The sequence below is a fragment of the Tetrahymena thermophila genome (assembly GCF_000189635.1).
Source record: "Tetrahymena thermophila SB210 genomic scaffold scf_8254752, whole genome shotgun sequence".
In the NCBI taxonomy this organism is placed as follows: Eukaryota; Ciliophora; class Oligohymenophorea; order Hymenostomatida; family Tetrahymenidae; genus Tetrahymena; species Tetrahymena thermophila.
This window is the reverse complement of record NW_002476512.1, coordinates 199,122-221,316: the sequence shown is the minus strand read 5'-3', so window position 1 is coordinate 221,316 and position 22,195 is coordinate 199,122. Positions and strand designations below refer to the sequence as shown.

The 22,195-nt window shown below is 22.3% G+C and overlaps 5 protein-coding genes across 5 annotated transcripts; 3 read left to right on the top strand and 2 right to left on the bottom strand. All coding sequences in view use genetic code 6, as the record gives it.

Moving 5' to 3' along the window:
• Positions 1–120: 120 nt before the first annotated feature.
• On the bottom strand, positions 121–2,440 carry TTHERM_00576740 (CWF19-like protein; the record flags this gene model as incomplete). The annotated part of the gene is made up of 3 exons (XM_001009368.2): positions 121–780; positions 961–1,808; positions 2,053–2,440. 3 exons carry the CDS (start codon positions 2,438–2,440, stop codon positions 121–123), a joined length of 1,896 nt encoding a protein of 631 aa, XP_001009368.2.
• A 666-nt stretch (positions 2,441–3,106) lies between these two features.
• On the bottom strand, positions 3,107–4,241 carry TTHERM_00576750 (hypothetical protein; the record flags this gene model as incomplete). Its single annotated transcript, XM_001009369.2, has 2 exons — positions 3,107–3,911; positions 3,979–4,241. 2 exons carry the CDS (start codon positions 4,239–4,241, stop codon positions 3,107–3,109), a joined length of 1,068 nt encoding a protein of 355 aa, XP_001009369.2.
• Positions 4,242–5,442: 1,201 nt separating this feature from the next.
• On the top strand, positions 5,443–12,935 carry TTHERM_00576760 (PAS domain S-box protein, putative; the record flags this gene model as incomplete). The annotated part of the gene is made up of 15 exons (XM_001009370.2): positions 5,443–5,962; positions 6,435–6,907; positions 6,972–7,467; positions 7,580–8,167; positions 8,223–8,434; positions 8,489–8,679; positions 8,730–9,045; positions 9,105–9,371; positions 9,576–9,829; positions 9,924–10,303; positions 10,362–10,504; positions 10,552–11,148; positions 11,293–12,284; positions 12,382–12,631; positions 12,693–12,935. 15 exons carry the CDS (start codon positions 5,443–5,445, stop codon positions 12,933–12,935), a joined length of 5,922 nt encoding a protein of 1,973 aa, XP_001009370.2.
• A 1,121-nt stretch (positions 12,936–14,056) lies between these two features.
• On the top strand, positions 14,057–16,678 carry TTHERM_00576780 (cyclin-dependent kinase-like Serine/Threonine kinase family protein; the record flags this gene model as incomplete). Its single annotated transcript, XM_001009372.3, has 3 exons — positions 14,057–14,515; positions 15,359–16,556; positions 16,605–16,678. The coding sequence occupies 3 exons, from the start codon at positions 14,057–14,059 to the stop codon at positions 16,676–16,678; spliced, it is 1,731 nt and encodes a 576-aa protein (XP_001009372.2).
• Positions 16,679–17,331: 653 nt separating this feature from the next.
• TTHERM_00576790 (hypothetical protein) lies at positions 17,332–21,077 on the top strand (the record flags this gene model as incomplete). Its single annotated transcript, XM_001009373.2, has 9 exons — positions 17,332–17,457; positions 17,538–17,751; positions 17,853–18,113; positions 18,185–18,623; positions 18,890–19,433; positions 19,485–19,904; positions 19,996–20,127; positions 20,492–20,827; positions 21,024–21,077. The coding sequence occupies exons 1-9, from the start codon at positions 17,437–17,439 to the stop codon at positions 21,075–21,077; spliced, it is 2,421 nt and encodes an 806-aa protein (XP_001009373.2). The 5' UTR covers positions 17,332–17,436.
• Positions 21,078–22,195: the final 1,118 nt, after the last annotated feature.

The window sequence follows — 22,195 nt, the reverse complement described above, 5'->3', positions numbered from 1 at the left end:
AAGCACATAAGTAAAAATTAATTAATTTAAGTTTTATTTATTAAGGATAAAACTAATTTATTCACAGTTGATTTTAAAATAAATTAAATAAAAATTTTTAGTTTTATAAATTTAAATCAATCATTTAAACTTTTGGCAATTGAATTTCATTTCGGAAATACATTCATTTTACTCGTCATTAGTTAATTAACAAGTTTTCCAGTTAAGCCTGTGAGGCATTTTTAGTATTTCACAAATGATTTATCTTCCAAAATCTAAAGGAAATCTTTCATTTTCTTTAAACACATATAAATATCTTTTGAAAGTATCTTAAGAAAGATAAATATCAATATTAAAATAATATTCTTTTTCTCCTACGCAGCTAGAAATTTGCTCATTTGCCTCTAATTTGAAGAAATCAATTTTCTAATGTTTGACTATAGATTCAAAATTACTTTAAAATTGTGTTACTTAGTTCTAATCTAATGGTACACAATTAATCAATATATGTGAGACGTTTGGAGAAAGTTTTACATATCTTTAATAAATAACAAGCCCTTAATTGTATCCGTTTTCAAAGATATATAGCAAATTCTTTTTTATTTTTGAAATTTCATCAAGTAATTCTTAAGAGAATTCTAAAGTGCTAGAAAGATGATCATAAGGTACAATCATAAAGTGATTTTTACTCAATGGGCCTTTATCTAATGCTAAATAACAATGTTTCCCCTCATAAAAAATAAGACTCTTATCAATATTAGGGTTAGAATAGCAAAACCAACATTTATCATTTTACTTTGACTTTATATTTTAAAAATAATTTAAAATTTAAAAATTCTTTTTAATTTATTTTTTTAAACTATAAAATTGTTTTTAGTTTATTTTTTAAATAATCTATCTCTTGAAAATTTAATATTTAATCATTCTTTCAATTTAATTTAATTTTTAATTTGTTTTTGAATTTAATTTAGTAAGTTTTACCTGACTTGATTTATTGTTATTTGCAAGATTAAATTTAATCTTTCTGGAGTGCAGAGAATATTTTTCTGAATCATTTAGAGCTTTTTATGTAACTTAAAGATCTTTATACTCAACAAAACCATAACCTTTATGTTTTTTTGAGTGATCATCATAAACTAAATTTATTTTAGAAATTGTACCCCATCTAGAAAGGAACTCAATGATATCATCATCATTAGTTCTGTAATCAAATCCACTAAAATGGATAGTTTAATTTTATTCTAAGTTAATAGAATGCTTTTCTTACTTACCATTAGGCTAGTATGGTTTTATTAAGTCCTCAGTTTCTCCTTAGCTTTTTTCTAGCTTATCAAGCCTTTCTTCTTCCTCTTTCATTAATTCGTTTTCAATTTATTACTATATTGAGAGTGAAGTATCTTTTACTTTTTATTATACTGGGGGCTTAGTTAAATGAGTATATGGGTTTTAAGTACAATCGTCTGTGATTTGTTTAAGCTCTTCAAGAGGAGTTTTGCTGATTGGTGTTATTTGAAATGCTGAAATATGCTTTTGCTATGATTTCCATTTTCCTAAGCAAACCAATCTACTTAAATGACCTTGTTCATTTTAATATGGAAATCTTGCATAATATTTGTCTTCCAAAGCACAGAAGTGGTAACGAGGACTAAGCTTTTATGCAATTTTAGTAATATGAATAGATTTTCTCTTAACTACCTCATTAAAAGTAGTATATTTTTCAAAGCCTTCAGGCCATTCATTTGACAAAAATATATCAACTCCCATAAATTGATTGGAAAGCTTTACTTCCTCTTCTAAAAGCTTGATATCTTGCAAACTATAATAAGGACCTAAATATTAATAAATATATTTTTTTATATAAAGTTTAATATTGAATAAGTGAAATATCAGCTTTAAATTAAGTTTATTTTAATTTCTAAAATGAACGAATTAAGATTTTCATATTTGAAATATTTTTTTTTTGAAAATGGCTATCATAGCAATTATTTTATTCTAAATTCTAATTCATTTTTTTATATTTTGTTCTTTTTTAAAGCAAATATCAAAATAAATAAGAATAAACTATTCTAATACCTGTGAATGAAGACTTTTATGAATGCAATTCTGTGTAGAACTCAGAATATTTATTTGATTATAGCCCATTTAAAAAGGCTACTTTCAATCCTTATATTTCCTATATTCCTGACCTGCCTAGGAAAAATATATTTTTTGCAATTTCTGTACCAGTAGGGTATAAATGATTTAAGCATTAGCACATCTCACTGCAGTCTATGAAATATACAGGGATAGGCATTTCTACTCCAGATTTTTTGTAATCCTACAATGAAATCTCTAAAGAGAGAGTTTATCCAACGCATACAGCAAAATTGAATTCCTGCCCTTTTTTACTAAAATTCTAAATTTTTTGAGCCAAACCTTCAAAATTTCCTTAAAGGTCTCCAACAACTAAAATTTTCTTCATACTAACTAATGATCTTAAAACAATGATTTTTTGTATCTTTATTGACTAGATAAAAAATAATATATTGTAATAAAAATTATATCTCTTTGCATTTTGTCTATCAAAAATTTATAATAATTAAAAATGAATAAATTACAATACAAAAACTATTAAATTATATAGTTAAGAATATTTATAATTAATTAAATTATTATTTTATTTCATTCAATTCATAAAAAAAAAAAATTAATTTGATTATTATAAATGTGTTTGTATGAAAAAGGGTTTGTTTAATAATTCTAAGAATAAAATATTTTAGATTGATTATTAAATGATATGGTTCTAATATAATAATTGTTATGCACATGATAAATATATATTTATATATAAATTTAATATACAGAAATACTCTAAATAAATAAGATTAGTATTTTGGTGGGAAGTTGTCTATCTACATAAAATATTGAAATATCATTTTGGTTTATTATTAATATTAATTTAACTGAGTCAATTAGAATAGATTATTTATAAAATTTAGTTTGATTATTATATTTTCTTTAACATCTTATTGATTATTTACATTTTTGTTGATATTTTAGAGAAGATTTGTTAATTTTAATTCAATTTTTTTACACAATTTTAATAATTTGTTCATCTATCTATATCTATAAATTATAGATAAAATAATCACAATTCAAAATCAGAAAGATCTTCTTCAAATAATATCTTCTTCTTAAGTTCCTCAAAGTTACTCTCTTAATTAGACAGATTCAAAAATTGAATATCTTTACTGAGAGGATTTTAGCAGCGCTCGGGAATGCAGCTTTCATCAATAATATCCGAATTCATTAAAAAAGGAGAAAGTAAAGAGTTAGCATAATTGCTATACCCACTGTGCTTATAACTATTTTCTAAAAAACTAGAGCTGTTGATTGAGTTTTTAAGCTTTTTTTAATCCATAAAAATTGCTCCTTCATTTTCGCAGATATTTTTAAAAGAAGATGATATTTTTCTATTATATCCCTCTTCATATGATAATTAATCATCACTAATGCTGGTGTTCAGAAGAGATTTACTCATTATTTTGAGAAAAGTTGAGTTTTAATTATTTTTTGCTTCAACACAAAATAGTTTTTTTTCTTAGCTACTTTACAAAGAATCAGCTGTTTTTGCTGTAAACGCAATATTTGATATTGATTTTTTTTTTTTGTTTGATAATTAATTTGATAAAAAAGAATTATGATTTGATTGTTTTTATTTACAATTAAATAACTCTTTACTTTTTATTTAGTATTTTTGCAATTAGTTTGTTATAGATAATCCTTAAGAGGCACTTGCTTTTAATTAATTATTTTACATAGAAGAAGCTATGAAAGAGCTAGTAGAAAACAAAGACCTTGTCTATTATCTTATATTAATAACTTAAGATTAATTATTTATAACGTCCTTATCTTCATTCAAATAAAATGAATTTGTAGGTTCATTTGATTAGCTATTTTAAATAATTTAAATTGTTAATTTAAATAGTAATCTAATTTTAAATAAATAAAATGGCTTACTTCATTTTTACATATTTATCAGTTAAACATTTATTTATTTTTGGTAGCCCATCAATTTATTATTATTAGCACATTTTTTGTTCTCTATACTAATTGTTTTAACGAGAAGAAGGAGAAGGAGTTGAGTTTCTATTCGTTATTCCATAGTTTACTTATTTAATTTATATACAAGAATCCAAATCTACTTTCTCTGTATTGTAAATAGTTAAATTACTTTCAATTGTTTTGCTTCTTTGTTTTTTTACTCTTTTCATCGCATACATTTTTTAAATTTATTACCTATCTCCAGACACACCAATTAAATGTTAATATAAAAATTTTTAGATTTTTCTTTGAAATAGTAAATTCTAAATTTTAATGGATTGTTTATCAAAATGCAATTATTATTTTAATATAATTTAACTATGAGTCAAATCTGTGAAGCTTTTACTTCAACAAAGCTCTTTGTAGATTTTTTTATTCCTTAAATTTAGAAGTATTTATTTATTGAGATAATTATGGCTATCTGATTGATATATTGATGATTTGGAAAACAAAATGAAATTATTAATAGATATTCAACTCCTTAACTCCTTCTTCTTAATGAAAACAATGATAATTCTACAAATTTTCTGTCTGATTATTGTACTTTACTTTAAAATTGATAATGCAATTTATAATTTATGAAATAAAGAATTTTTTACTTTTAAATTAGTATTATTAATATTCCTTATTAATTTATAAGGTCTTTCATTAATTATATAATAAAATGAAATTGACTAAATGGATCTATCTTTTATCTTAATTTTTAAATATAATTTTCAAATTTACTAAAATCTTACTAACTCTATAGTGTTCGTTTGGACAATCAAACAATCAATCAATCAATTATTTACTTACTGTTTAAATTTTGAATTAATCAGTAAAAATCATAGGAACAAATGCATTTATATCAAAAAAAGAGTGTTTTATAAAATAATATGATCAAATAAAACTTTTGTTTAACTATTTGAGGTTATTATAAAAAAACAAATATTTTATTCAAATTAAGATATTTTTAAAAGATTTGAAATAAATTAATGCAGCTTAAATATAAAATATATGATTTTAATAAATTAATACAGTAATACAGTGTAGACTTTGCATACAAAATATTAAGAAATATAAATATTAAAAATTTATTGCATCTTTTGTTTTTTAACATTTAGTTCTATTATTATTTAGTTAATTTGCTTCTTATTATGTTTGTGATTTTAATTTGAGTATTAAGTTTAGTTTTACAAAACTTTTAGAAATCAGTAGAGATTGTAAAAGATAAATAGGCCTTATAAAGACAATTATTTAAGGAAGCTTTTATTAGAAATTATTTTAATTAATAATTAAAAGCTAAACAAATATTTACTTATAGTGTCATTGTTATTTAATACATTTTAGTTGAATTGAATTGGTCTATTTCTAATAAAATAATAAGCTAATTACAAAATAATGATTAATAGATTCTTAAAAAATATACAAATATTAAGATAAAATGATAAAAATGAAAGCAAGCCTTTCGAATAATTAAAGGATATGATATTTTACACATTCTATTAAGTCTTAGAAACTCGTACTTTATCGGAAAATATTTCAATTTTTATTATAGTCATGAATTTCCTTTAGCTTATAGCAATGACTCTAAACAAAGCAAATACAGATCTTTCAAGTACTTCAATAAGTGGTGGTTTAGTAATAGCAGATTATATTCTTGTCTATCCTGCTATTACGGGTAATAATAATCAATTATTCTTTAGCGGGTTTCTATTTTTTGGATTGTTTACCTAAGTTTTTCTTATTTGGGGTGCTGTTTTTATTTATAAATAAGAGTTTTAAGATGATATATCTATAAAGGAATTTAAAAATGTTTGGGCATTTATTTATGACTTATAAGATAAAGTTCTAATGATACCTTATTATGGTTTGGCTATTTCTGCAATATTTTGTGAAGGATCTTCAGATTGTTCAGCACGTAATTAATTACTTTACTAAGAAAAATGTCTATATTATAATAAAAAATAACTTATCTCTACAAACAATACACATTTAAAATTTTAAAAAGCCAGTTTCTATATTTCAAAGCAATATAAAACATTTTTAATATTCAAAAAAATACAAATTAAAGTTTCAATTTAGAATTTTCAAAATAAAAACTTTAGAAAAAATTTAAGAAAGACACACATTTTTTTAAAAATTAATCTAAAAAATAAGGAAAAAAATTTTAATTTAAGAAGATTTACTCAAAAATATCAAATATTTTATTTAGAGATATAAAATAAGCATTAAAATAAAACTATTTCTATAAAAAACTTTATTATTAATAAAATTCTACTCATATAAAAAATATTAAATTTACTCTTCAAATTAAAAAAATAACTTTAAATTAAAAACTAATTGTTTAATTAATTAAAAATACATTTAATAATTTTATTTTATTAAAAAAGCAATTCATTATGTTGACATTTTTACAAGTCTATTACTTATAATATTTTTGACTATTAACGAGCTCTTTTATTTACAGCTGTTCTTTAACTTCACTTTTAGAATAAAGGATAATTTAGCAAAAAATCCAACTAATTTCTAAATTTTTATGTTTGTGATGAAGATTATTTTAATCTTTATTTAGGTACGATTTGACATTAAAACTAAAGAAACTTACATTGAATATTTGATAGTTCATCTGATTAATGGATTTTTTTTGTGCTATGAATCTCTATCTGCTTTTCCTTATCATTCTAAAAATGTATCGAAAGCTCATGGTATATTTTGTGCTTCCTATTTTTGGATTAATGGAGTATTCTTTGTGCTTTACATTATATAAGAAGGTACAATTTCTTCAAATATTTTATACATAGTAGGAGTAGGGTTGGGTTGTTTTGTCAAGCTTTACTTAAATGTTAGGAATTACTACGCTAAAGTATTTTTTTAATCAAATTTATTTAGCCTTCTCATGAATTTATTTGTCTTTTAACTTTAACTAGGAAATAGTATTTTCTGAGCTAGAAGAAATTGGAGATGATATACTTTTAGATTTAAAAGTAAGGTCTTTCAATCATCTATTTAAAACCTTACATATCAAAAAAAGTGAGCTATTGCTAGCTTCATTACTTAAGATACACTATGATAAATGTAAAGAAAAAGCAACTTGTCTTTGTAGAAATAGAAATACTCTTTTTGACCCAAAAAAGAGAGAATATGGTGATCAAAAGCTTTAATTACATAAAGATAACGTTTTTGTGAAACATTTTATTTCTAAAATGATCTCAGATGGCCATAAAAAATTTAAGCAATCTATGCTTCTAGAGTTGAATTACATGTTTTATCTGTATGAAGCTTTAAGGCTATACACACCTTTATTTTAAATCATTTAAAATTTCAAAAAAAAATATGAAAATTAAATTAACCTTTCTTATGAATTTTGTCTTTATAGGCTTGAACAGATGGTCCATCATTTTATACAAAACAAAAACCAAAAAAGTAAATTCATTTAAAATTTAAAATACTATTTTGAGTTTTATTTGTAATAAAATAAAACTTTATCTGTTTAAAAATTCTGAAGCAAAGTTAACAATATTAATTTATAAATTAGGTACTGTGTCTGATGAATTAAAAATAGAAAATGTTCAAATTTTTGATGTTGGATTGAAGAGGCTAAAAGATTATGTAAAATAGGTTGCAAAATAATTCTAACAAATATGGGAATGCTTATAAGATAATATACCAGATTTATCCAAACTTTTAGAGATATGTAATGATACTTCTTAAAAGATAGCAACTACTAACGATTTATATGAAGAACTAAAGTATTATAATTAAAATTCTACAGAATTAAAGATTCTGATGGAAATATATGCTGATTAATTAGTTTTTGATGAACCTCTCTACAAAAAGATTTAAAAAGAAATCCTTTTAACACCTCATATGGAGATTGGTGATTCAATAAATTAAGATATAGACTACCTTCTAAAGAAATATGATATTTATGATCAAAATTCTTGTATTATTAGTATAAGCTCCAATATAGAAACAATGAGCCAAATTACTTGGTGTTCTAAAAATTGTTTAAATGTGTTTGGAATCAATGAATAAAATCTTAAGGGAAGAAGTATAAACGATTTTATGCCTGATGTTTATTCTTAGCATCATGATAGTATTCTCTAAAATTTTTACCAAAAAGGTTGTTTAAAATATAGATTTTAAAAATATTTTTAACTCAAAATTAAATATTTTAGGAAAGGAAAGAAGTATAAATAATATTATGCATACTTGGGCTATTGACCATAAAGGCTTCTGCTTTTCTTGTAACATCTTTGTAAAAATAATTCCTTCGCTAAAGAATTATGAGATTATTTCTCTGATTCATAAAATTAATGATAAAGATTATATAATCACTGACTATGATGGATAAATATCAGGCCTTGGAAAGAAGGCTGCTGATTATTTAGTAAATTTATTTAAAAGAAAAAATATTTTAATTTTATTTTATAAAAATAAATAGCAATTAAATGTAAAAAAACTTAAAGAATAAAGACTTAATATCTAGCTGTTTGCACCGAAGATAAGTGATTTATATAAAGATTACTTTGGAGATTCTGAAGAACCTGAAGAATAAAATCAAGTTAAAATTTCAAACTAACAACTTCATGTTCTGGGAGCTGATAATAGCTAATTAAGAGAAAAAGAATTCAAGTATTTATTATTTTTAATTGAATAATTATATTTAATTTATATTTTATTAGATTTTATTTTTTTGTTCCTAACGATTGTGATAGCTTGATAGAGCACCACTTGAATAGCAAAAAAAGACTTCTTACCAAATTTTTCAATGATGAAGACATTTAGATTAAAGACATTTCTTCAAAATCAAAAGATATAACAGAGCTTATAAAATTTAAGAGTGCTTATGCTGAGTTTATTTAAAGAGGAATTTTAAAATTAAATAAAAAGAGATTATTAAAAATTATCAAAATTAAAGCCTCAGTATAATTTCTACAATACTAAACTATGAATAACTAAACTTTCAGAATCAAAGCTATAAAAATCATAACAATAGACGTAATAAAATTATTAGATAAGGAAATTTTTATATATTATAATAAAATTTATGATAATAGTCTAAAACTCCATAATATGCTACTTAAGAGAGAATGCAAAGATAGTAAAAATATCTTAAGATTTTCATTTAAGATATAAATTAAAGGCACAATGATTTCAAAGTAAAAAAACTAAAAAAACAATAAGAAGAAGAGCAAAAAGAATAAGAAGAGCAAAAAAAAGAGGAGGAAGAGAAGGAATAAGACCCTAAAAATAAAAAATCAAATCAAAATAAACTTATGAGTCTTCTAAAAAAGATTAAACCAACTTAAAATGGTAAAAAGAAGGTATGTTTGTTTCATGCACTTTAACTTCATAAAATTATTTTATAAAAATTGACAATTTAGCAAATCAAATTTTTAAAATAGTTAACTACCTTTTTTGATGTAGTTTTGATGATCAAATTAAGAATTTTATTTTTTATGGAAAATTATATTAACAAAAAATATGATTCCTAAAATGATTTTACAAATATATTAATAATTAAATAGAACGATAAAGAAAACTTAGAAGAGATAGATATTATGCTTAAAAAAAGAATTTTAGAATTCTTTAAACCAAAGAAAAGTTTAAAGTATATTAAATCTGCGAGATTAAAAGGTTATTCATGGTTAAAGTAAAACAATCCTACTTAACAAAAAATACCTTTGCCCTCTTAATAGGATGTAAATAACTAATAATCACCAGAAAAAAATAATCTAAAGCCAGTTGCTAGAACCTTAGAAAAGAAAACTAGCATAGTTTTGTAAATTTAAAAAAATAATTGGTGAAATACCCAATTTTTATTTATTGAGTTAAATTAGCTGGAACTAAAATAATATTTTTTAAATAATAAAAAGGAGTAATGCAAGACCAACAGCTGAGTAAAGAAATGCATTTAAATCAGGGAAAAAGTAAAGCTCAAATTTAAGTAAATCTGTTACAACTCCTATAAGATAAGACAAAACTAGAAGATCGAGGGTATTCGATGATGAATCTGATGATGATAACAATGAACCTGAGGTCAGTATCAGATTAGCTCATAGAGTTAGAAGAGCTTTGCTAAATAAGGGTATTATCGGTATTAGAGAAAGAAGTTTATTTTATGATCCAATGAATCTCAAAAAAAGAAGGGAGAGCGGTTAGCTATTTCTACTTAATTCAGAGGAAATTATCGAAGGCAAAAAAGGAACTTAAGAAACTTTATAAGAATCTGGTGAGTAAAGTAAACCTTAGCTAAGTAAATATATTAATCATGTATAAATAAACACACAGCTCAATAAATTTTTTATAAAAAGCTTAATTGAATGCCATATAAAAGCTAAAAAAAATGTTCAAAGAAGGTAAACTCCATATGAACGAAAAAATTATAAAAGAAGAAGAAGAATTTTCCTAAAAAAAATCTTATAAATCTGGAAACACAATTAAAACTCTCAAAAAAGTATTTTTTCATTAAAAATTTTAAAGATATTAATAAGAATATTTTAGATTAAAGATAGTAGCTCATCAAGTGAAAATGAAGATTATCATAAAGATAACATATTTGATGAGAATCAAAAATTTATTGAACATAGATCAGATGACTCTCTTATACAGGAAAGAAATTTAATCGATAATTTGGAAAAAGTCGAAATAAAAGAAGAAGAAAGAGCAGTAGCTCAAAGTGTAGGATCTACATCTTCGAGTTTAAACGCTTAAAATGCAGTTAGAATTCTCAGATAAAGTCTTAAAAACATGGAAACTCCAAGAATTCTTTAAATCGCAAATTATACAGTTATTTTTATGTGTGTTGCAGTATTTTGTTTGAGTTTGAGCTAGTTCTTACTTTTTAGGACAAGAATGCAATAACTCTAAGATCTATATTAGATAATAGGAAGAATCAGTACCTACTCTGAAAATACTATTAGATTTTATTACAATTATATTGATTTCTACATGGTCAATTAAAAATATTATGATCTTAATCTTTACAACTAAGCTTGGTGGTAATCTAATGTGGCTACAATTAAGTAAAATCTTTATGAATTCACTAATTTTGAACTATTAGATTTAAGTTCAGCTGGCTAAGAAGTGTCTGGAAAAACTGTAAAAAATTATTTTTTTATTAAATAAATCAATCGCATCAATTTTTTATTATCAAAGAGATAAAATGTTTAGCAAGAAATTTAATGAATTTATTAATGAGATAATATCAAATAAGAGTTAATATTATTTTTTTATTCCAACTAGGATTTAAGGGCATACTTATTTTAACCTATGCAATATACTATGCTTGTAGCTAAATAACCACAAGTATAGGATAGTAACTTTGAAAGCTATTTAAGACTCTACATTAACTCAATCAACCAGACAATAGATTTACCTACTACTTATTTTACATACTAAAATTATTTAACAAATGATTACCTATTTTTTATCGATTAAAATAAGGATGAATAAATTAAATAAAATATTTTAAACATGAATAGTACTAATAGCATGATTTAAAGTTAGAATAATTAAGCATTATAAGATTTTATAATATAATGGTCTTTTACTTTCTTTTTTATAATATTCACTTTCTTTGTTTTATATCCTATTATGCTAAAGTCTAGAATTAAAATACATGAATCATTGGTGCTCTTTACTCGTATCTCTTTAAGAGATGTAGATTACTATGAAGATCACTACAAGAAGTTACACTTTTTCTTTAATTCAATTGAAAATGTATTTTATCTTATGAAGGAAATCGAGAAGTTTGTTGAAAGCTAGGCTTTACTCCTATAAAAGCTAAAAAAATCTTCAGATTCAAGATCTATTGTTCGTAGTCGTGATTATAAAGGAGTAAAGGTTGATAGTTTATTATTCTTACTTCAAATCTCATTTGTTATGATATTATTTTTGTCATTTATTGCTTTAAAAGATTATAAAGCTATCATCTTCTTAACTAGCTTAGATACTATGAAAAATCATTAAATTACATAGCACTCTGTTCTTTACAATAATCTTGTTGCAACTTGCAATTACCATGAGCTTTTTAAAAATATCATCGATTCTAACAATTCCACTTAATTTAACAACGATGTTAGCAATTTTGAATTTTTCTTGAGTTAAAATAGTAAACTGTAAGAAAATTTGATGGACAGCTATTCATTTTTTGGTTAATTTTAGACATCCTATAAATAATTCATTTAAAGCTTATTGTAAGATAGTATTTGCACGGAAGTTCTCACTTTAACATAGTATAAATTTAGAATTTTTTTTTTTATTTACTTTAGTTTTCAAAAACATTGAAATAAATTTTAATGTTAAAATAATATCTTTTATATTTATTTAAAGGAGTTAATTAAATTAATGCTAGAGTTTATTTTCTGGCGTATTAAATGAAGGTTATGTAAACTTCTATATTACACAGCAATAATATATGAAATTAAATGTTGATAACTTGAAATAATACTTGCAAACCAATGGTTATGATTTTGCTAAGTTAAAAGCAAGTTAAATGATCAAAGAAAGACAAGTATACGATATGAGATATCTTTATGATTACATTTCAAATACTACTTAATTGTGGTATTAAGAACAAACAGTAAAACTTTTATTAAACTTAATTTTTTTGAAAAATTTATATTTGAAAATAATTTAAACAGGATGCAATCAACTAAGGGATAAGCGATTAAATAAATTATAACATGATGCTGCTTATCTTTTTTGATATATTTATTTTCCTATTCGTCATTCTAGTGTGGTGGAAAGTTTTCTATGACCTAAAGAGAGATTCACAGTGGGTTAATAGTTTCATTCTTCTTATTCCAATCTAGCTGCACAGAGAAAACCAATATTTAAGATCTTATTTAAAGAAAAAACTCAATTTAAATAATTTTGGTTAGTGATGTAATAAAAAATAAGAATGTTATTTTAAGCTAATTGTAATTATTATTCAATGCATATTGTAAAAAATATTTTAGCTTTAAACCATAGTTTTTAAAACATAATACTATTTTTAATAAATATTTACTCAAAAATTTTTTGAATAAATTAATTTTAAATATTTAAAAGTAAAAAATTTAGTATTTTATATTAATTAAAATTTAATTATATTTTTCTGAAAAACTTTGGAAATATAAAATATTATTTTAATTCCAAATTTATAATTTAATTTAAATGCATTTTTAAGAAGTAAAATAAAAATAACTTCATCTAGGAATTCAATTTCTGAAATAAATAATATGAAAAAACGATGGAATAAATATTTTAAAATATAAAATTCTATTTTTTAATACAAATTTGATTTAAACTCAGTTAATTTAGGTGACAAAAATTGATGAGAAAAAAATAAAGTTTTATAGTTAAAATTTATTTTTACGATTTTTAACTATTTAAAATTATTAAAGGAGCTTTTAATTTTTTAATTTACAAATTTATTTATTTAATATATTTCTATTTTTTATTATTTATTTTTAAAAATGTTGATAATATTTATTTAAAAAATTGATAAGTTTTTAGCTCAAACGTTAATAAATAAAAAGACTTAGACAAAATTTGTTTTATAAACAAAAAATATTGTGTTGATTTTAGTAATATATATTCATTTGTTAACAAAGAAAAATGTAGATTTAAAATATTAACATTTTGTTTTTAAATGGTAGGATTGAGATAAACAATTCGCCATTCGTTATTAATAGTAATAATTATGTATAAACCTATCACTAAAATTAGTAAATAGTTCATCAAAAATAAATGAAGTCTTCTAAGACTCCCAAGAGCTCATTCATTAGACAATAATTTAAAGATTATTAATTTAAAAAAAATTAGTATTATATAAAAAATAATAATTCATTAAAAAAAAGTGAAATAAATTTATTAAAAATAGTGTTAAAATACATAGTAGGTACTCTGAAATAATCTAGTTGATAGGGCAATAAACGCAATTTATCAAGAAATAAAAAAAGTAAATAAAGTATAAAACAACATCAAATATCAGATCTGCCCTTATAAATTAGATTAAGCATAAATGGACAAGTACTAATTGGTTAAAAATCTTGGAGATGGCACCTATGGAACAGTATTCAAGGCTATCAATAAAGAAAATGGTGAAATTGTTGCTATCAAAAAAATGAAAAGAAAGTATAGAAATTGGGACGAGTGCATGTCTCTGAGGGAAGTTAAATCGTTACGTAAAATGAATCACCCAAATCTTGTCAAGCTAAAAGAAGTCCTCTAGATAAAAGACGAGCTTATGCTTGTTTTTGAGTATGTAGATCTCAATTTATACTAAATGTACATGACTTACAAAGAGAAGAAAACTTAAATTCCTGAGTCTGTTATAAAAAAAATAATTTATCAAATAGCGTTAGGCTTGGATTCACTGCATAACACAGGATACTTTCATAGGGATCTTAAGCCTGAAAATCTATTGGTTAACATGTCATCATTAAACGTAAAAGTTTGCGACTTTGGACTTGCAAGGGAGGTAAGAGATAATTATATATAACAAATAGAATAAATAAGCTAAACACCCTTAACTATAAATTTCACCAGTTTTATAAAAATTTAAAGCTGCTGATTTTCACTTCTTTGAAATCCTAAAAATGGCTTAAATAATAAAGAAAAGTAGCTTACTAAAATGAATAAAACATGTGAACACAAATAAATATTTAAATCCCTCTTAAAAATTCTAAATTTTTTGTTATGTTTTAAACTAACGTTCAATTTTTTTTTTTTCGCGACGAATTTATTCCAGTCTTCTAATTTGTTCGAATATACAATGATGCGCGATATTATTTTTATTAATATCAAGTAAATGAAGCCTTACAGTAATACTTACAAGAACTTATATTTTTGTAAATTATTTTTTCCAGTACTTGAAGAGGATAAAAATTATCAATAATAATGCTCTTTCAAGCATTGATAGCATATTTTTTATTCCTCAATTCAATATTTTGTTTAATTGTCGTAATTCATATCCTTGCTGGTTCTACTACCTATAAAACTCCCATCATTTTTAAAATTAGAATCATTCATTTGAAAGCTCTTAATATTTTTAAAAGAAAGAGGATTTATTTAAATATATCAATCCTTAAATGATATTTTAAATAAAGACTCTAATTTATAATGAATTATAAAAATACTTTGATTACTACCATAAATTTATTCAAATACTTTTTGTTACATCTGGATTAATGATTCTCTTTTGTGGTCAAAATTAATTCATAGTGTTTTATTTTTAAATATTTATTAAACAAAATTGTAATTTTGACCATAGAATTAATCCCAATTTTTTAATTTATTTATTTTATAATTAATATTATTGCAGGTTAGATGCCGTCCTCCTTTTACTGAATACGTCTCTACTAGATGGTACAGAGCACCAGAAATACTTTTACATAGCTAGAATTATAATTCTCCGATTGATGTATTTGCTTTAGGGTGCATTATGGCGGAATTATATAATCTTCAGCCATTATTTTCAGGTTAAAATGAAGTAGATTAATTTTATAAAATAGTAAGTGTATTAGGCACACCTTAAAATTGGAATGAAGGAGCTAAATTAGCCCAAAAACTGTAGTTAACAATACCTAAAAAGGAGCCATTGCCTTTACCATAAGTAGTGCCTAGAGCTTCTCTTGATGCACTTTAACTTCTAGGTGATATGCTGCAATATGATCCAATGAAACGTCCTACAGCAATTTAAATTACAAAATATCCTTATTTTGATGATATAAGAAAAGAAAATTCAGATAGTGGAAGCTAAGTTTTTAGTCATTCTAACCTGCAAGAAGCACACTCAGGAAATGCATTAACTTAACAAAAATCTAATCACACATTAAGCATTACAAATATTCCTAATAAAGTTAGCGAGAATGCTTATAAAGAAATAAAGAATCCATGGTTTGTAAACAATTAGTAATCATATTAATAACAGTAATCAGTTTTAAATGAAAATAATTTTGCTAAAAAGTAAAATACCCAATCATATCAAAGCTTCAATACTCTTAATTTAAGTAAGCCTTAAAATCCTTTCTAACAGTATAAAGATGAATTTTTAAAAAACTAAAATATCTACTCTAAACAGCATGTATAAGATTCTAATTATGCTAAGAGAGCTGCAAATTAATTATTATATGAGTAGTAGTAATCATAGTAAAACCTTAATCCTGCTTCAACTACTAACTACCATTTTGCAAGTAAGTCGAATTTAAATGGAGCTTAGAACTCTGGATTACCGTTTGGAGGAACATTAGAAAGACCTCTTAATTTTAACAATTAATATGATCTTTAGAAAGTGAACAGAAGATAAAATAATTTGCTGAAAAAGAATTATGAGAATTTTAACTCTATTCAATCTAACAATGAACCATAATATTTCAATCAACAAAAATATAGTGATTTATAGAGCTCATTAGACAATCAAGCAGCAGCTTTTTTCAATTAATTTAATAAAGTTTAGGTTAGCAATAATAACTATTAAAATTACCATAACAATAAGAACTCTTCTTTGCCACCAGAATATAGTAATTTAATTTCTTTTTATTATTTTATTAATTTATTTTATTAAATAGGAAATGTCAATAATGAAGCTGAATCTTAATAACTGAATAAAATGTTTGAAGATAAGCTAAATTGGGCATTTTGAACTTGGTCTATTCCTTTGTAATTTTAAGTTGATTAGGTTGAACTTTACAAAGGAAAAATGTCTTTAAAAATAAAAAGTTAAATTATAATAAAAAAAATAAATACTCAGTAAAAGAAAATAAAAACAGGCTTAATCAGCAGATACTATTTTTATAAAATACTACTTATAAAATCTATTAAATATAATCAAAAACAATCAAAAGTTAATTAAAATAATACTAAAAATAAAAGTTTTAAAATAACTCTTTAAAATATCTTATTTACTGTTGTTCTATACTTATTCTTTTCTTTGTATCCCTTATTAAATAAACATATTTTCTATTTTTTAATCCTTTAAATATGTTAATTTCGAAATTATAAGCATTATATTTTTTAAATAAATAAATTATTAAATCTAAAAATAAAATCATTAAATTGTTTTTAATATTTTATTTACTTCTAAATCAAGAATAATTAAATAACAACGTATTTATATATAGAATATGTAAATTAATAATAGAAATTTGAAAGTTAAACTGAAAGCTTTATTTCAAAAAATTTTGTTGGTCAGTATCTCAAAGCATAGATAAAATTTAAGATTATTAGGATTTTTACTTATTTCAATTATTTTATTGATAACTTCAGAAATTGAAAACTTAATACATAAGTAGAAAATAAAAATTATCCAAAGAATTTGAATACAAAAAAATTGTTTATTTAAAAATATCTTTTTTATTAGCATAGCGGAACATTAATAAAATCAGTTAAGGGATATTTGTTATGAGCAGAAGTCATGAAACTGTAAATAAATTGCATCAATAAATTAAGAAATTAGATAGAATATAAGGATTCATGTTACTTATTTTTCCTAAAATTATTAGAGCGGTTCTAATTTTAATACAGAAACAGATGATCCTAATAAAGATCTAATTCTTTAGCAATGCAAAAAAGCTATCGAAGAGCTTCATTATGAATTGGAAAGATAAAATTAGATTAATTAACAATTGATAATAGAAAAGGATCATCAATTTTAGCAAATTTAGAGGTATGAATCAACATTTAATTCATACTTAGAAGAGATAAATTCATATAAAGGTTCTTAAATTTTATTACTATTTTAGTATTCATTAAATATACCAAAGCAAATGTTTAGTTATTTGTCTCATTAATTGAAAATTTTGATAAATTAAAATTAGAGGAGCTATAAAATCTTGGAGCTGAAGTACTTACTCTGAAATAAGTAAATGAAGGTTTAGAAATGGAGTTGAATTCTAAGTCAGATATATAAGCATAATATGAAGAAATAAAAAATGAATTGATTAAAAAGAATGAAGCTTATTAGTATTTGTAGAAAGTAAATGAAGATTTAGAAAAAAGACATGCAATTATGAATGAATGGTCAACAACTTTTGATGAAGTTAATTTACGTATTTAACAAACTGTTTAAGAAAGAGATAGTAAAAAATATATATTTTTATTTAATAAAATAAGAAAACAATATATAATTTATTACTTATTAAATTAACAGGTTTAATCTAAGAAAATGAAATTCTTAAAAATAGGCTTGAAAATGTTCAAAGAAATCTAATAGAAAGTGAAAAGTTGAATAGCTTATACGAAAAGTAAGTAGAAAATGAGTAATAAGATGTTAAATATAAGCAATTTGTTCACCAACTTCAACTTTAAAATGATTAACAAAAAGAATAGATTAAGATTTTAGAATAAAAGTTAGAAACTGAGTATTTGAACTGCAATAAACAAATATTCAATTCTCTCTAAGTTTAAAATGATCAATTAAAAGAGCAAATAAATATTCTTTAAAAAAGAGTAGAAGAGTAGGAAGATTAGCAAATAAGTAAGCACTTTGTTGCTAATCTTTAAATTGAAAATCAGTAGCTTAAAGAGAAAAATGCAATTTTAGAGAATAAATTAGAAGAAGAAAATCAGAATTATAAAATAATTGTTAAGTAAATCTTTGAGAATTTTAAAAAATAATTTTTTTTATTATAAATTAAAATCTGAGCCTCTTTTTTTCATTTGCTGAAATTATTAAATCTAAAAACCAATTTTTTAATTGTTTTTGGTTTACTAATTATTTTTTTATGAAACCTCTATAAAATATTTAAGTTTTTATTACCTAAAAATTAATTTATTTTTGTAAACATTAATCTTGATAATATGATACAAATTATTTACAAGTTTTTACAAGTCAATTAAATATTTTTATAAATAGAAAATATGAATAGAATATGGACCTTATGAAATAAAACATGCAACTTGATGTTGAAAAAACATTTGATAAAATTTAAGAGAAAGTAGATTTAAGTTCGATTGAAGTTGAAAGACTAAAGGAATCAAAATTTAAATTGGAGGAAGAAAATTCTGCACTTAGAGAATAAATAAGAGAACTCAAGTAGGAAGTTAGAAAAAGTAATATTGAAGCCTCTGCAATAGAATAGAATATGCACCATTCAGTTAGATAGATTTAGCAAGAAACTCAATTCGAATAATAATAAAAAAATTTCGAAATCGACTAGCTATAATAGAAATTAATTTTGGTTCAAAATGAAAATAAAAACTTAAAGCTCCAAAATGATAATGTATTAGAGTAGTATAATTAGTAGAAAGATAAATTGTTTGATTTACAAAATGCTATGTAGAATAAGGATATACAAATCTAAGAACTACAGAATGCTATTAGTTAATTTGATAGGAACAGTTCCTTGTATTCAATGAAAATACAAAATATATAGAATTAAGAAAATGATCTTCTATAGGTAAGATTATTATTTATTATTCAATAAACTTAATTGAACATTATTTTAAAGCAAAACGAATATCTAAGATCAAGGCTTATTGAATTTTAAAGAGAGTTGAAAAATCTCTAAAGAGATGTATTTGATTAACTTGAATAGGAAGATTAAAAAACTTAAGATTTAGAAAGAAGGATTTTGCACTCTTAAAAGTAGATGGACAATAAAAATCAAGATATTGAGGAACTAAGAATAGAAATTACATAACTCCGTAAGAATTAGGGTAGTGCATTTTTTGAAGCACAAAGGCTCAGAATTGAAAATGATGATTTAAAAAAATTGCTAGCCAGATATGACTCTAGGTTCTAAGAAATAGAAAATAATATGCTAAAAGGAAATAAATAAGAAATGTACAAAGATTAGTAGATAGAAGATTTAAGAAATTAAATAAGACAAGAAAGAATAAATAGAACTAATGAACAGAATTTAATTTTAGTAATTACAATCAATAGATTATTTTGATAATTATTTAGTTTTATTTTTTTTTTATGATAATTGATTTAATTTTTTTATTTTATTTTTATAGTCATTAAAGGATAATGTTAGAAGTTTATAAGAATAACTTGACATTAGTAATTAAAGATATCAAGAAGAAATAAAAAGAAGAGATTAAGAAGTATAAATAATTAGGAATCAATATGATTAATCAGTTGAAAAAGTAATTTACTTTATAAAATAAACAAAATTTCATACTTTTATTAGGTCCTTAAGAATGTTTTATTGATTTATTTATTTCAATAATAAAGAAATTAACAGAAAATTAAGAAAAAAATTTATTTCCCCTAAAAATGCAAAACAGATTTTTTGAAATTTTTTACTGTTCATTTTGTGATTATTTTTTTTTGGTATGAAGAATATTATTTAGACTAATTTTTTACGATTCTTAATTTTAAAATCTTTAAAGATTGAAGAATATTTGTAAGATATTTAAATAAATTTAGGCATTGTTATATAAATAATTTTATTAATACAGATTTAGTGCATTAGAATAAAAATTAAAAATTATTTTGTTTTAAAATTAGATTTTACACCAAAAAAATGCAATAGATGTTGAAAGATTAGAAAATGAAAAATATAATTCAGTTAAAACCATAAAGTTTAATGGATCAAATATCTCAAATAGACATGCTTTTATAGCGGCCTCACCTTAACGTGATTATATTGTCAGAGATAATACTGATCATAACTATAGTGAATATAATACTGCAAGACCTTGCTACAGCTCAAGTAAGGCTATATAGAATTTCTCTTTGGCTTCTACTCCTTTAAATACTAGAGGTATTATGAAGTAGGACAGATTATAAAATAACTCTTGTAACAAAAGACTTCATGGTTCATTTATTAACAAGTTCAAAAACGTATCTTTTTATTTATTTTCACAAAAATTTAAAACAAATATTGGCAACCATTAAAAAATTAGAATTTTAGTTTAAATTTTACACAATAATTTAAAAGCATTAATAAAAATTAAGATTTGCTGAATCAAAATGCAATTATTATTATTATTATAAATATATTTATTAACTTAAAAAAAAATTTTATTTTTTGAAATAGGTTGTAGATAGATTAGAAAATAAGCTTGAATTGATTTAAAAAGAAATAAATTGAATGTAACAAATTTAATTTTTTTCTAGTTTGGTTAGCTTTGACTGAGCAAATTTTATAACCAATAAGCAAATACAATCTTAAAAAAAATTTATAATTTTTAAGTCAAATAAATTTGTAAATTTATAATTAACAATTTTAATAAAAAAAATTTTAAGCCATTGAATAAATAAATGGTGAATAGAGTACTTTGTTAATTATTTAAAAAAACTTATAAAAATTTAATATATAAATTGCTTTTGTTACATAAAATGTAAATGTATACATAAATCTTTGAATTTTTGTGGAATTATGATTTATTAAATCTTTTTTTTTTGTTTTACAAAATTTGTTAAATTAAGTCATACTAATATTAAAATTTATTGCTTGAATAAATTTGTATCTTTTTCCTTAAATATCCAGTAGATCCTTTTTCTTAATTATTTTTGATATTATTTTTACATTTGGGAAATGTAATAAATAATAAATGCAAGCTTTGTAAATAGAATATTTTATAACTTATGTTTGATTGAATTACCAAAGATTGATTTTGGATGGAGTGAAATAATAAAATCATGTAATAAAGTAAAATTAAAATTAATACGAATTCAAGAATATAAAAACAAATTGATGATTGTAACGCATAAAATTCAGTTTGTAATATTATTCAATATTAATTTTTGTTTATTAAATTTTACTGTCTTTCTTTAAAAAAAACTTGCAAAATTTTAAATTCCATCTGAGAAAAAATTTTATTTTATTTTATATAATATTTTTGGTTAGTTAAACAGTATTATCTATTTACACTACAGTATTATTGTTATTATTACTATTATTATTATTATTTATTTTCTTTTTAAAGCTAGAAGAGTTTTTATATATGTTTTATCATTTATAATTGAAAGAATAAGATTAAATTAGAGTTGAGTAAAATTTATAGGCATTTTTTAGTTTTTTTTTAATTTATTTGATAGTCATTTCATCCTTAAGTCAGGAGTGAAATTTTCTTGACGATTAATTGTAATCATTATTATTTTAGTAATTTACTTTTGAGTATTTTTGATACTTTGTTTTTAGATAGCCATGTTCTTAAATTTAAGGAAATTGTTAATTAATTTATAGTGGTAATGCTAAGTCTATTT